Genomic DNA, 13,970 nt, shown 5'->3' on the forward strand with positions numbered 1-13,970 from the left:
CTCCTTCTCCGAGAAGCTCATGGTGACAGACCCCACCCCGACCCTGCCCAGGGCCTATCTGGACTAGGGTCCTCCTTAGGTCCTCCCCCCGCCACCCCTCCTGCTTGAGGCTTCTTGGCTGCCTCCCCTCCGCTCTCTGACAGCCCTGGGAGATTTTTCCAGAACACACATCTCACCCCTTCACTCCCCCCTAAAACTCGTCAGCGTCTCCCCACTGTCCAGCCAGCACTTCTCTCGAGGAGCTTCAATCAACACTGTGCCTAGTTCCACCCAGAGATCTGGTCTGTTCGGCTGGGCTGGGCCCAGACATCTGTGCTTTTTCTCAAAGCCCTGATGCTTCGAGCAGGTCAGGAGGAGGACTCCTGGCTCCGGATCCGCACCCAGATCCACCGGCTCCCCTCTGGTGCTGGGTGTCCTCAGGGCTCCCTGGGTTGCCACCTGTGCTCTTATCAGAAATGCCTTTCCCCTTCGCTGGGACACTGCTGACCTGTCCTCCAAGCCTGAGCTCAGCCCACCCTTCCTCTGGGCTGCCACTGCCCCCCGTACCTCCCCATCCGTGTCAGCTCCCCAAAGCATGTTTCCTGTTTGTCTTTATATTCCCTTTGTCCAACTCGATGCCTGGCATATAGCAGGTGCTCATAAATGTGTCATTGAATGAATGAATGAGGAAGTGGACCCATCCTTGTTTTACACTATTCTCTATCATCCTCTTGGACATGTCACTTTTCACCTGAGCCTCAGTTTCTCCATCTTTAAATTATCCCTCAGTCCTGCCCACCTCCAGATTGTAAAGCACAGTACACATTTTTAAAGCCACCACCGCGAAGGGTGCAGGGCGTGGCTGTAGTTATGTACAGAACTGAGAGCTGGCCTCTAGGGATGGCCAGCTCCTGTCAGTGAAGGAGGGAAGGGGAGAAACTCATGTTTCTGAGAGGCAGCATCCAAACAGCAGGGGCTCTGGGGTCAGATAGTCCTGGGTTCTAGTCTCTGCTCCAACCCTCTCTGTCTGTGTGACTTTGAGTCACAGCTAAATGTCTCTGAGCCTCCGTTTCCCCATCCTTAAGATGGCGTCCGTGATAACCAATAGCTAGGGTTATTGGATGGATTAAATGAAGTCAGGTTCCCCTAAAATCTAACCTCCATGCGGTAAGTGTTAATAATTAAGAGCCTCCCCCCAACACAGACACATACCCCCCCACCCGCCGCTGTCCAAGGAGCAGAGGGTTGGAGCTTGCCCACGGGCTGTGGGGTCCCTGGCCTGCCCCATCACTCCACACTTATCCCCTAGGACATCCTTCCATGACCTTGGTTCTCCTTAAATGCCCTCCTGGCAGGAAGGGAAGGGGAGAGGCCCACGGCCATAGTTAAAGGTTTTTTTCCATGAAATCCAGCCCAATTTAATCCCAGGACTAGCGGGCCTCTGGAGGGGAGCCCCAGGGCCCCCTGCCAGTTCACCTCCAGGCTCAGAAGCTGCATGAGGGGGACCCATCCCATCTCCCCTGCCCGCAGTCCAGCTCACCACCCTCACGCAGGGCACCCCAGCCCGTGATCCAGCAGTGCAGGCCCGGCTCGAAGAAGTGGGAGCGCGCGGGCAGGCAGACGGGTTGCACGGAGGCCGAGCGCACCACGGGGTGGTCGAGCTGCAGCAGGGCCACGTCATAGTCGTGGCTGTCCTCCTCATGGTACGGGTGCAGGAGCAGACGGCTCACCTTGAAGGACACCTCACCCGGCCAGCGAGCGCTCTGCCACACTTTGCCCAGGAACACGGTCCACAGCGCCGGGGACGCCATGCTGAGGGCAGAGACGGGGACTCGCTCAGCGGCCGCCTCCCCGATCCCATCCCAGATCCCTAGGGTAGCCAGCTTTCCCCCGGGACACCAGCCTCCAACCCATCCCCGCCCTGCTCTGGAAGGCCAGGCGGCTGGTGCTTTGGTGTTCAGTGGTGGCCCTGGAGCCCTCCTGCCTGGGTTCCAGCTCCAGCGTCATCCCTCCCGAGGTGTGTGTGCACCTGTCTAGGCCTCAGTCACCCCATCTGCAAAATGGGAACAGCATCATCTACTCATATGTTCCTGAGGGGATTCAATAAGACTTTGTATGTAACAAAAATTAGCACAGTGCCAGGCGTTGGCAGGTCATTCTCTCCTTTTTTCTGTGCACTTTCTAGATGGGGCAGCTGGGAACGCCCTGAAACTTGCTGGTCCTCAGGAGGAGGGGGAGGGAGTGGAGTGTGGGGGAATTGGCAGAGACTGGGCTGTGCAGACCCCTGGAGGCCGGCTCAGCATCCAGGTCTTTCTCTACCTTGTGGGCAGTGGGGAGCCAGGGATGCAGCGAAAGAAGCTGAGTAGCCAGACCGCACCCAGAAGGGCGCCCGGGCGCCTGGGCAGAGGATGCAAAAGGGAACTGGGCTCTGGGCTGCCGGGGTGACCCGGGGTGGCGGTGGCAGCATGGACAGGCAGTGGCTGAAGGTTCTCCAGACCACTGAGAGGGCTTGCTGCCTCGCTGAGTGTGAGGGGACGGGGTGCCCTGGTGGCTCCAGGCCTTTGGCAAGGACTGTGTAGACCCAGGACAGAGGAGAAGGTGTGGGGACGGAGTCCAGAACTGGCCGTGCTGGGGGGCGGGTCTGGGACACCAGACATCAGGCTAGGGGTGGAGAGTGGGTGCTGTCAGCCCACCACGGAGATGAGGAAGATGTCTGTAGGGCAGGGTGAGATGTCCCTTCTTGTGGGTTTCTCTGCCCCACCTCTCCCGCCCCAGGTCACAGACAGGCATGCCTGGAGGAGGGGGTTTATGGCCTACGACCAGGTCAGGCAGTTCTGTTTTCTGCTGTCCCCCAGTGTCTAGCACAGCCCCTGGCACACAGTAGGAGCACAACGAATATCGTTGAAAGGATGAATGAGTAAATAAATGAATCACTGACCCAGCTGAAAGCAAGATACCAAAAGTAGAGCACAGAGAGGTCAGGCAGCCTCCCCAGGGGCACAGAGCGTGCTCGCGGTGGAGCCAGGGCTGAACCCAAGGGTCGGAACAGCCAGTCTGAGGGGCTTCCCACCGCCCTCCCCTCTGTCTGCTTAGGTTTCAGACACACCGTACCCCGTCACAGCCTTCCCTACCCCACCTGTCGCGGCCCACGTCCCCGTGCCGTCCCCCTCACCTGTCCTCCTGGAAGCAGTGGGCAGCGGTGATGACCCAGCGGTCAGCGATGAGGGCCCCCCCACAGATGTGTCGGCCTCGAACCTGGAGGCTGGCCTGCCAGGGCCACTCACCCTCCGAGGACTCGACCCCGCCCACGATGCGGCCCGAGGGGCCCTGGAGGCCACAGTCTAGGGGTGGAGGAGGGGCAGGGATGGACGGAGGGCGAGCGGCCGCAGAGAAACAGGCACAGAGAAAAAGAGAAGGGGGAGGCAGGAAGGGCGAGCAGAGGAACAACACGAAGGGGACAGGGAAAGAGAATGAAGGGGCGAGGGAGGGAGAGAGGCGGGCAGGACCCACACCAGGGGGCAGAGGCGGGGTAGAAAGAGACAGACGGACAGACTGATGAGCTCTCCCTCCAGCTCCGCAGGGGGGCACCTCCCTCGCTCCCACGCTGGACGGCCCAGCAGGCGGAGGGGCATGCCGCCCAGCCCAGCCTGTCGGAGCCCCCAGGGCTCACCACAGTGCTGCTCGTCCGAGCCGTCCTTGCAGTCGGGGTTCCCGTCGCACCGTGGGTTGGGCTTCTTCACACAGCTGCGGTCCTCACACTGGAAAGTGAACGTCCCGCAAGGCACCCCTGGAATAGAGGGGGTGGGGGCAGGGCTTAGAGGGCGGGTCCCTGAGCCCAAAGGAGCCTCCAAAACAAGGCCAGGGAAGACAGAGCCTGGAAGAGGCAAGGAGGCGACCAGGGAGGGGTCTCTTGACCCCACTAAAGGGCTCCCTGAGGCTCCTTTAAGGTCCCCTAAAGGCCACGTCCCCTCCGCACCCCACACGCTGATCTGTTAAGAGAAGGCAGTGTCTCCCCTCTCAGACCTGGGCTCCTGACCGTAAGATTACGCCTCCCTCCAGGTATGGTACCTGAAGGCAGACCCGTGCCTCCACTTTCAGCCCAGTGAGGCTCCCAAGAGCACGGCTCTGCCTCTCCCATCAGACTGAGCTCCCCTCCCAGCCTGGCAGCCCTCCGGGCCCTGCCCCCCCCCAGCCACACAGCTGCACCTCACTGCCTTCACCGTGAACAGCTTTCTCCTCCACAGTTTTCGCCTGCTCTCCTTTCCTTCGCTACTTAAATTTCACCTCCCTTCAAGGCCCAGTTCAAAGCCTGCCTCTTCCAGGAAGCTTTCTCAGCCTGATCTCATTCTCCAGTCATCATATGCTAATGCACGTGATGTCCAGAAGGTCTGGGCCAAAGAGAGTCACCCATCATTTTTTTTTTTTTCTACTATCAGATAATCCCCAGAGGGCAGGGACCACTTTGGTGTCTTTTATTCCCATTTCTCAACTCTGCCTCGCGTATCACTGGGTCGTCTGTGAGTGAAGGTTGGCTGGGCAGATGGATGGATGGATGGACGAATGGATAAAACACTGGAGACTCAGGAGATTGGGCAGACCAACAAATGGGTGACTTGATGGTCTGGTAAGAAGGCTGACAAGCAGCTATCTGGATGGATAAATGAGTGGATGTAAAGACTAATGGACAAACACGTAGTTAGAGAGATCCGTGGATGCACGGCTGGAGGATGGAACAATGGACATACAGAGAGGCAGTTGGGTAAACCAGTAAGTGAGTAGATTGATGGCTTAGTGGGTAGGGAGATAGGTGGTTGGACAGGCCGATGGATGAGTGAGTGAGCGGATGTATGAATCAATGGACAGACAAGATGGTTGGGGAGACCAGAAGATGGATGGATGGATGGACAGACGGACATATAGGCATACTTATAAATGGGTTGGGAAGCATTTGGACAAGAGGGCAGAAAGCTCTGAGGAAGAAGCATGCAGAAGGGCTGGGCTATCTGGCTGACCCCATTCTTCGGTTTCCCTCTAGATACCTGGTCGTACCCCACCCTACCTTCCTGGCACAGCTCTTCATCACTCCCATTGAGACAGTCAGGCTGCCGGTCACAGACTCTGGACAGTGAGATGCATGTGCTGTCCTCTTGGCACTGGAACGTGGCTCTGCAAACTGTATGAGGACACAGGGAGGGGACAGGTGGGAGGAAGCCAGAGGCACCAGGCTGGGACTTCGCGCTGCCTGTGACTGTGCATCGTATCGCAAATCTCTTTCTCAGCTACTTTAACCCTGAGTGTCACAGCAACCCTGTGAGATGCTCCGTTTCATCGGTGGAAACAGAAATGAAGTGACTTTTCCAAGGTCACCTGGCTGAGCCAGAACTTGACGCCAGATGTTCTGGTTCCAAATAGGAGGCACCTTCACGAGCAGGATCAGAGGATCAGCGCAGAGGCAGGCACACCTCCCTTCCCTCCTGCTTCTCTCCCCACATATGTAAAACTTTGATGGGATGCAGGTGGTCTGGGGAGATCAGACTGGAACAGGCTGTACTGATGGTGACTCTGGGAGCCAGAAGCCAGGATTCAGAGGCAGAGGTATTGATCCGAGGGAGCCCTGGCTCGGGGGCCATCAGGACCCTGAGCCCCTCCTGCCAGGGCTGGGCAGTGGTGAGCACAACCTCAGGAAGAGTTGGCAGCTCCAGTCTGAACCCCTGCAGTGGAGGACCCCACTCAGAGGAGGCAGATGAAGGATCCTCTCCTTGGCCAACCTGGGTCTGCTGGGCTCTTCTTGATAGCCTTCCCCCTTCTGGTCCTACCCTCCCTCATCTGCTCTGTTCCTTCTTGGACGGCTGTCCTGGCAGAAGGCTGGGGGTGATGGCCTGGTGGGGAGAAGCCCTGAGCTGGGAGTCAGGACACCTGGGTCCCAGCTTGTCCCTGTCACTGCCCCACTGGGTGGCCCTCACTCTGTGCTTCCACCATGCCACGTCAGCACAGCGAGGGAGCCCTACTTCCTGGATGCTGCTAATGGGAGCTGCCTGTGGGGCGCGGGTTTCGAAAGGGTAGGCTCAGCCCAGCACAGAGGTGAGGAGAAAGGAGCGACGGGGTGGGCGGGCAGCTCACCACAGTTTCTCTCATCCAGGCCGTTGGGGCAGTCTTTGACCCCGTCGCAGGCAGGCACACAGAGTCCATTCACAGAGCAGAGGAACTCTCCAGGGCAGGCTGGACAGGGAAGGAGCCATTAGGACACGCGTCAGCATGAAAACACGTGCAGACACGAGGCACCCGCGTGCTCACGTGTGTACCCACAGGCCTGTGTACACGGTCCATGTGGACATACATGTCCGGGCACATGCACACAGCACACACTCGGGTAGGTATGAGTGTATATACCTCGTGAACACGTATGACTGCCTTGCACACGTGAGCACACACAAAGCTGCATATGTTTGTGCACACGTGTGCACATGCACACACACACACACTCCTTTTGACCAGCCTCTTGGTGCTTCCAGGGACAGCTCAGAGGCAGAGAGAAGCCGCGGGGGCTTAGGGGGTCCCCGCCCCAGTCCCCAGCCTGCCCACACTCACGGTCTGACTGGTTGTACAAGCCGTAGTGCACCTGCACGCCGGGCCCGGTGAGGGAGATCTGGGACGTGAAGTTGATGGTGATGCCAGCGGTGGCCACCACAGGGATCCTCTCGGCGTAGGGCTGCAGGGTGCGCAGGCCACACAGCCTGGGGGTGACCAGAGACAGGCTCAGGGCCACACGGTCTGGTCCTAGGTAAGGGACAGCCTGGGTCCCCGTGTACAGACAGGGCAAGGACAGGGCGGTCGGAAAGGAAGGGGGAGCCACGTCCCCAGCCCACCCCCACCTCCTCTGTCTTGATTTCTCCCTTGGGTGGCCACTCACCCCCAGAGTCATCTAGAAAGCAGCCTGGCTATGTCACTCCCCTGCTCAAAAACCTTCAATGGCTCCCCATTGCCTGCAGGATAAAAGTTAACGTCTGGACTCTAGTTCCAGTCACCTAGGAGCTGTAAGAGTCTAGCAAGTCAGAGTCCTTCTCTGAGCCTCACTTTCCTCCCTTGTAAAACAAGGGAAATTATCATCTCTGTTGACCTGACATCTGACAAAAGTCTCCAATGTGTCAGTGGAAGCAATAGTCCTTGACTGGTCTGCTCTCCATAGACTGGAAGGGATGTTCCTCCCGTGCTCGGTGTGGAGTGAGAAGGCAGCCTCGCTCCCCATTCAGGCCTTTCCCTCCCACTGAGAAGCCTCCACAGCCCTGGTGGCTTCCCTGTGACCCTCTGGGCATGAGGGAGGCACCAGTCCTGCTCCCAGGATCAGCAGTGCCATGCTGATGGGCGGCACCTTCTCCGTGAGCGGCCACACTCGGGTGGGACCACCCCCCAGCTGTGGGAGCACACTCCCATCCCTGTCGGACACCCCCGTCCCCATCGATCATGCTCGTTCCCACAGAGCAGGTGGAATTCCCCGCAGAGAGCAGGTAAGAATCCTTCCGACTCCAGGGTGAGGGGCACGGTGCTCATCCCACACGGTGCCTGGTCACACCTGGCCTTACACAGCAAGAGGCCATGCTTTCATGGAGCAGGCGCAGCCATGCCCCCCAAGCAGCGGGACCCTCCTCAGAGAGCAGCCTGGGGTTCCCTGCCTTCCCAGGCGGGACACCCTCAACAGAACAGATGGGTTGGCCCCATCAGCTCCTAGGAATGCCTCCCACAGGGAAGGGAGTATCCTCACAGAGCAAACAGGAATGCCTTTACAGGTGAGGGAAACACCCAGAACACGGGTGGAAAGGTCTGCAGACAGAGGTGAAAATGCCCCCAGCAGAGAAGGTAGGAGGAAGTCAAGAGAGCAAGTGGGAGTGCCCCAAAGCATGATGGGAACATCCCACAGCAGATGCAGCAGCCCACAGAGCCAGAGGCCAGAGGCTTCCTCAGAACTTCCAGAACACGGCAAGCATTTAATAGTTCAGTAATAGTTGGAGGCCCCGTTGCATGGGGATTTTGAGGTTCTCACAGCAACTCCACCCTGTGAGGAGGGATTGTTCTCATCCCGCTCTCCAGATAGGGCTCAGGAAGGGAAGTGCTGAGGTGGACGAGAAGCCAGCGTCCTCAGGACCAGGAGGCCCCACCCAGCCTGCACTGTGCGGAGGTGCACCCTGACCGTCACTGCCACATGAGCTCTAGGGGCTGAGCCCTCACGTTCCCCATGACTCCCCTCAGACCTGGCCTAAGGTTTAGTTTCCCCATATACTGTTTGCCTGCAGTGATATTCTTGCCCCCATACCAATAAACAGTTCTCAAAGTATGGTCTGGGGACCACTTAGGGTCCAGAGTAAAAATTATTTTTATAATAATTCTCAGGTATCATTTGCCTTTTTCACTCTCTTCTCACACAAGGTAGAGTGGAATTTTCCAGAGCCTATGTGATGTGTAACCCATTGAATGCGGAAGCAGGTGTGGGGATTCATTTGTGGTCTACTAATCCAATTATTAAAGAAAGTTGCAAAAATGTAAAACGGTGAGATTATTCCTCACCAAATGTTTTTAGTTTGGGAAATATAATTAATTTTTCATAAAATACGTCCTTTATGTTAAAATGTAATGGGTTTCTTATTATTTTAAATGAACTGATAAATATTTTTAAATGTTCTCGGTTTTCATTTCTAATACTGTAAATATAGGTTAAAAATATAGTTTTTATACAAGGCATAAAGCTCTCTGGGGTGCTCCATAATTTTAAAGAGTACAGAGGGGTTCTGAGATGGAAAATTTTGAGAACCACTGCTCTGCAGCCCAGGGGGACCAGAGCGGGATGAGGTGCCACCAGGGGGCGCTCCTGCACAAGCCTCGTCCTTATCCTTTTAAAACTAAGGAAGCAAGGGGGTGTTGTGGTTTGTTTTTAAAGTAGATAAACAAATGCTATCGTGGATTACTATCCCCAGAGAATTGCCCTGGAGAGTGGACAGGGGATATGGGGGCTGGGAAATACCGGGCAGGGGGAAATGAGGAATCAGGTGCGTTCCTGAACATGCTTAAGGTTCAGGGGCCTGGGGCACTGTCCCCAGACAGTCACGGGAGACTGTGGAGAGACAGGGAAGGAACCAGAGCCGGGTTGGAGGGAACCAGAGCCGGGTTGGAGGGCAGTGGAATGTTTCAGTTTATAAGAATTTGAGGGCTGCGTGGTCACCTCAAGCCTTGGCCAGAGGCTCTAAGACACCAGCATCTGCCAATAGGACATTTCTCTACCGGCATCCAAGAGAGGATTCCAGGATCAGCCTGCGGCTCAGCCTGGTACTCAGGCACCTGCTCAGCCTGGGCAGCATTCAGTTCTCAGCCTGGAGGCCTGGGGCAGACAGGAGGTGGCAGAATTTCTGGGGCGAGGCTCTTCATTAGCAGGAGCCAGAAAAGAGGCTGTAATCCGGCAGCTCAGGCTGAATCACTCAGCCTAAGGACGATCTGTTTAGCCTGTGCAGTATTAAAAACTTCTTTTCAAATGTAGTTGCCAGCTAATTTCACATAACCTCTTAGATTCTTGCTTCTGAAAAATAAGCCCTAGAAACACTGGCTGGAAGTGATCAGAGGCTGCCCGAATTAGGCAGGGCACGTGCGGCCCAGCTAACCAGGCTCCTCCCTCCCTCCCTCTCCCCCACGCAGCCTGCCTCCAGGAACTACGCACGCACTGGCCTGGCCCCTTTGCACATCATCATTTCTGGTTCTTGCCGCAGTGCCTTCTGCGTGAGGGTTTGCATCCTCTGGCTCTCCAATCCCTCCCCATCCACCAAATGCTGCCCCCTCCCCCCAAACCCTGTCCAAGGAGCACCAGAAGTCTGAAAGCTGTGGAGTCCACATCTCATCTCAGCTACAAAGTGCTGGGGGTCTGAAAGCACATTTTTGCACCGGGGCTGCCTTGCGCTTTCTCACTTTTCTGGATTTGGAGAATTTTCCTTCTTGCCTCACCTAGACAGCAAGCAGGGATCCGGTCAACCTTGCATGTCAGCAACTCTACACAGGGAGGAGCTCAAGAAAGATGGGATGGTAGATGGATGGATGGATGGACAGAAGGAAGGAAGGGTGGGTTGGTGTATTGATGGATGGGTAAATGGATGGAAGGAAGAAAGAATTGGTGGATGGATGGATGGATGGATGGATGGATGGATGGAAGGAAGGAAGGATGGAAGGATGGATGGAAGGATAGATGGATGGATACACACATACATGCATTCCCTTCCCTAAAGACAGGTTAAATGGGAAAGACAGTCAGCAAAGACAAGCACTAAAAAAAGGGAGGACAGCAGTCTCACTTGGTGGCCAGAGCGGTGGACCTGCAGCTGCAGAGCTGAGGCTGGGCTCTGCCTCGTGAACCAGCTTGCGACCTTGGGCGTCTGGCTCAACCTCAGCAAGCTCCCATTTTCAAGTCTGTAAGATGGGGTGACAGCTCCCTTGTAGGGTGTTTTATGGCATGCGTGAGAAATGATTTCTTTGAAAACCAGCTGCTATCGTCGGGCTGTGAGCTCACCAAGGGCAGCAGCTGGAGCTCCTTCTTCCTCATCGCCAGCACCAGGCAGTGCCCGAGGAGCCTCTGTGGCCGCCCAGGGGATCAAAGGAGCAGAAGGGCCGCCCCATAGCCAGGCCGGGCCTGAGGGGCTCCAGCAGGCCTGAGGAGCCAGGGGCTCTGCCTGTCCCCATCGGTGAAGTGGAAATGGTTGCCGGGTTTCACGAGGTCAGCTCCCTGCCCCGCCCCCAGGCCACTCAAAGGGCATGAGGCCTCTGCTGGGGAGAAACTGGGTAGAAAACAGGGAGGTAGGGGGAAGGCAGAAAGAGCTCAGGGGAGTGTGGTGACAGTGCCCAAGGATGCCTCGCCCGTGGGGGAACCCGCGCCAGCCTCTCCTCATCACTGTGCTGGCACCTGAGGGGTGAGACACCCTCTCCCCACACCCACCCTCTGTCGCTCCTCGTCAATGGCCATTCTGGGCCCCAGGACTGTGCCTCCCCCTCCCTACAAATCCTGTGCCTGGAAATCTACACCCTTCCCCAGACCTCTTGTGTCTTTGCCACCCACACAAGCAGATTTTCCAACAAATGCTTATTCAAAGAATTTCCCAGCAACTACATAGGCTGCTGGTTATCAAAAGAGATCAGAACTAGAGGAAATGGTTTGTCCGGTGCTTACAGTCTGGAGGTACACCTCTGCCTTCCCTTCCACCCTCAGACACGGGCAGGAGCCTGGGGGCAGGGGGCCACGAGTCTTCACCGCGGGACCCCGGACCCTTAACGAAGGTCTGAGAAGTCAGGGATGGGACTTCCCAGGCTGCTCTCGGAGCTGCCGAGAGGAGACCCCCAGAAGCTGTCCGTCCCCTCAGCAGGATGCCAGTGCGTTAGTCGGGACGGCTCGGCCAAGGGAGGGAACAGCTGGCACAGCTGCTCGGAGGCTCTGCAGGAAGATTCTGCTTGAGTGTGAGCGCACAGATGAGCACGCGTACGTGCATGGATGTGCGCACACAGGCCCGCACGCCGCCACACACGCTCTGGATCATGCTGCCTAGCTCAGCTCTGGTTTCTCTAGTTACGAGCTGGGTGACTTTGTGTGAATGTCTTTGCCTCTCTGTGCCTCAGTCCCTCATTGGTCTATGAAGGAGGCAGTGCGGAGCCTGCTTCCTCACCAGATTGCTGAGGGTGACGGAAACGGCACCTGAGCTCTGGGCCTGCCTGGTGCAGAGCCCAGAGCCAGTTACGAACTCATGGCCAGTGCCTTCTGGAGCTCCTGCCCATTCCGGCCTGCAGGAGCCGGCATCCTCCACCCACGATCTCACTTACTCCTCCCTGGATGGGGGCCTGCTGCACGCCCACTTTTCAGATGAGTTACCTGAGGCTGGGAGGGGTGAGTCCTTGCTGAATGGAAGGAGAGGAGCCAGGGTTTGAACACTGCTGTGTCTCATTTCAACAGCTAAGCTCTTTCCACCTCTCCAGCCCAACTTGGAATGACATTTCATTAGGAGCTAATAAACACAACTTATTGGAAGACATCTTTCTGATGGGTAAATAATAAAAAGTTGGGGCCCTGGACCCTGGGCAGGCCTAACCCCCTTGTTTTACAGATGAGGAAGTGGGTGTACCCAGAGTTACATGCAGAAACCAGGTAACCAGACGCCCCCAAGCACATCTTCAACCCCCCAGCAGTGGGGGGAGGCCTGGGAAGAGAGAGGAGGGGGTGGGAGTGCCGGGCCTCGTCAAGCCTCACCCTCCCACCCCACCCACACCCCAGCTGCACCCTGGTCCCTTGCCACCACTTCAAAACTGCAAAAAGACAAGGACAAGAAGCCAAGTCTTGAGTCCTCCCTAGACCTCAGTTTTCCCACCTGTACAATGGGTGAGGGTAGGGCTCGATGGTCAGCCCAGCCCACTTTCTATAGCTCGACGGTGCTTTGAGACAGTGGGGAAGGTGAGACCCCTCCAACCCCGATAGACTCTGTCACAGTGCCTGAAATTTCACCATTGCACTATCATTCCTTCTGATGAAGACTCTCCCCATTTGTGGTCCACACTTGAAACCCAAGGGTAGCTCATGAAGTCCCAGCACCCAGTGCCCATACCTTTGCCTGACCCTCCTGGCTACGTCAGGGAGGCAGGAAGAAGGCCCTGCAGGGGGAGCACGTTGTGGACCACCGTGTGTCCTGCTGTTCGTGGCTAGTGGTGGGCATGGGAGAGAGGCCCTGACTGCAGACCCATCTGGGTACTACTTAATCCCACTGAGCCTCGATTCCCTTCTCTGGGAAATGGAACGATGATGCCTCTGACATCACAGGCTGTCGGGCCATGAACTGATGCCCTGCGCTGAGCACCAAGCAGGTGGAATGGGGCGCCTGGTGCCAGGGCCCGGCTCCCGGCTCCCGGCTAATGGAATAGCCATGGTGCTGGGGGCTAAGTGCGGGAGCATCAGACCCAGGCCCTTCTCACCCCTTCCTAGCCCCTCGCCGAGATGTCAGATTCAGCTATGGAGTTGAGAGGGTGGCGGGAAAAAACGTTATCATCATGTGGAGAACCGTGAATCGAGGACCACTCTCAGGGTCACTCTGGGCTCCTGACACTGGGGGGTGAGCCCAGCCATCCTCAGTCTGGGAAGCCCCCAGGCAGGTGGGGAGGGGCCCTGAGGGAGCACCACAGAGGATCAAGGGCGCCAAGCCCAGAAATGCCACCCACATGCTGGGACCCGTGGGACAAGATGCCTTCTGCTCTCCAAAAAGCACCGGGCCAGAGTCACACCACCTGACATCACCCCCAAACAGCACAGGCCTGAACTCACACCCTCGGCATGTCTTCTTTTTCCTTTTAATCATGGTCCCTGATAAATTGCAAAATCCCTGGAAAGGATGATGACGAGTGAACGAGCATCACCAATCCCCGTCCCCTTTCGTCTGGCTGACGCTTTTCAAAAGGATCAACCGATAAGCAAAATACAAGCGTTGGACTTCCCTGGTGGCGCAGTGGTTAAGAATCCGCCTGCCAAGGCAGGGGACACGGGTTCGAGCCCTGCTCCGGGAAGATTCCACATGCCACGGAGCAACTAAGCCCATGTGCCACAACTACTGAGCCCGAGTGCCACAACTACTGAAGTCCACGCGCCTAGAGTCCATGCTCCGCAACAAGAGAAGCCGCCCAATGAGACGCCTGCGCACCGCAACGAAGAGAAGCCCCCGCTCGCTGCAACTACAGAAAAGCCTGCGTGCAGCAACAAAGACCCAACGCAGCCAAAAATAAAAAATAAATAAATAAATTTATATATATATAAAAAATATATACAGGCATTGGTGAACGTGGACACCAACCCCAGAATCCAAGAATTCCAGAGTCCTAGAACTTTCCAATTTTAGTGTGCTGGAATCTTGGATACTCAAAATCTTTGAAACCAAGAAATCAGGAACCTTGCATATTAGAATCCCAGCCTCCGTTAGACCCCTAGGACCTCAGGG

At 56.6% G+C, this 13,970-nt stretch overlaps 1 protein-coding gene across 2 annotated transcripts in view; it reads right to left on the minus strand.

Moving 5' to 3' along the window:
* TMPRSS6 (transmembrane serine protease 6) overlaps window positions 1-13,970 on the minus strand; it is a 37,826-nt gene that overhangs the window by 1,519 nt on the left and 22,337 nt on the right. For both annotated transcript variants that reach the window (XM_033404984.2, XM_004279443.2), the window contains 6 exons: window positions 6,568-6,713; window positions 6,100-6,198; window positions 5,039-5,152; window positions 3,650-3,766; window positions 3,152-3,320; window positions 1,520-1,791 (listed from right to left, as the gene is read on the minus strand). In XM_033404984.2, coding sequence (XP_033260875.1) covers window positions 1,520-1,791; window positions 3,152-3,320; window positions 3,650-3,766; window positions 5,039-5,152; window positions 6,100-6,198; window positions 6,568-6,713 — 917 coding nt within the window. The remainder of the gene's footprint in view (window positions 1-1,519; window positions 1,792-3,151; window positions 3,321-3,649; window positions 3,767-5,038; window positions 5,153-6,099; window positions 6,199-6,567; window positions 6,714-13,970) is intronic.

This window comes from Orcinus orca, chromosome 11 (genome assembly GCF_937001465.1).
Source record: "Orcinus orca chromosome 11, mOrcOrc1.1, whole genome shotgun sequence".
Classification (NCBI taxonomy): domain Eukaryota; kingdom Metazoa; phylum Chordata; class Mammalia; order Artiodactyla; family Delphinidae; genus Orcinus; species Orcinus orca.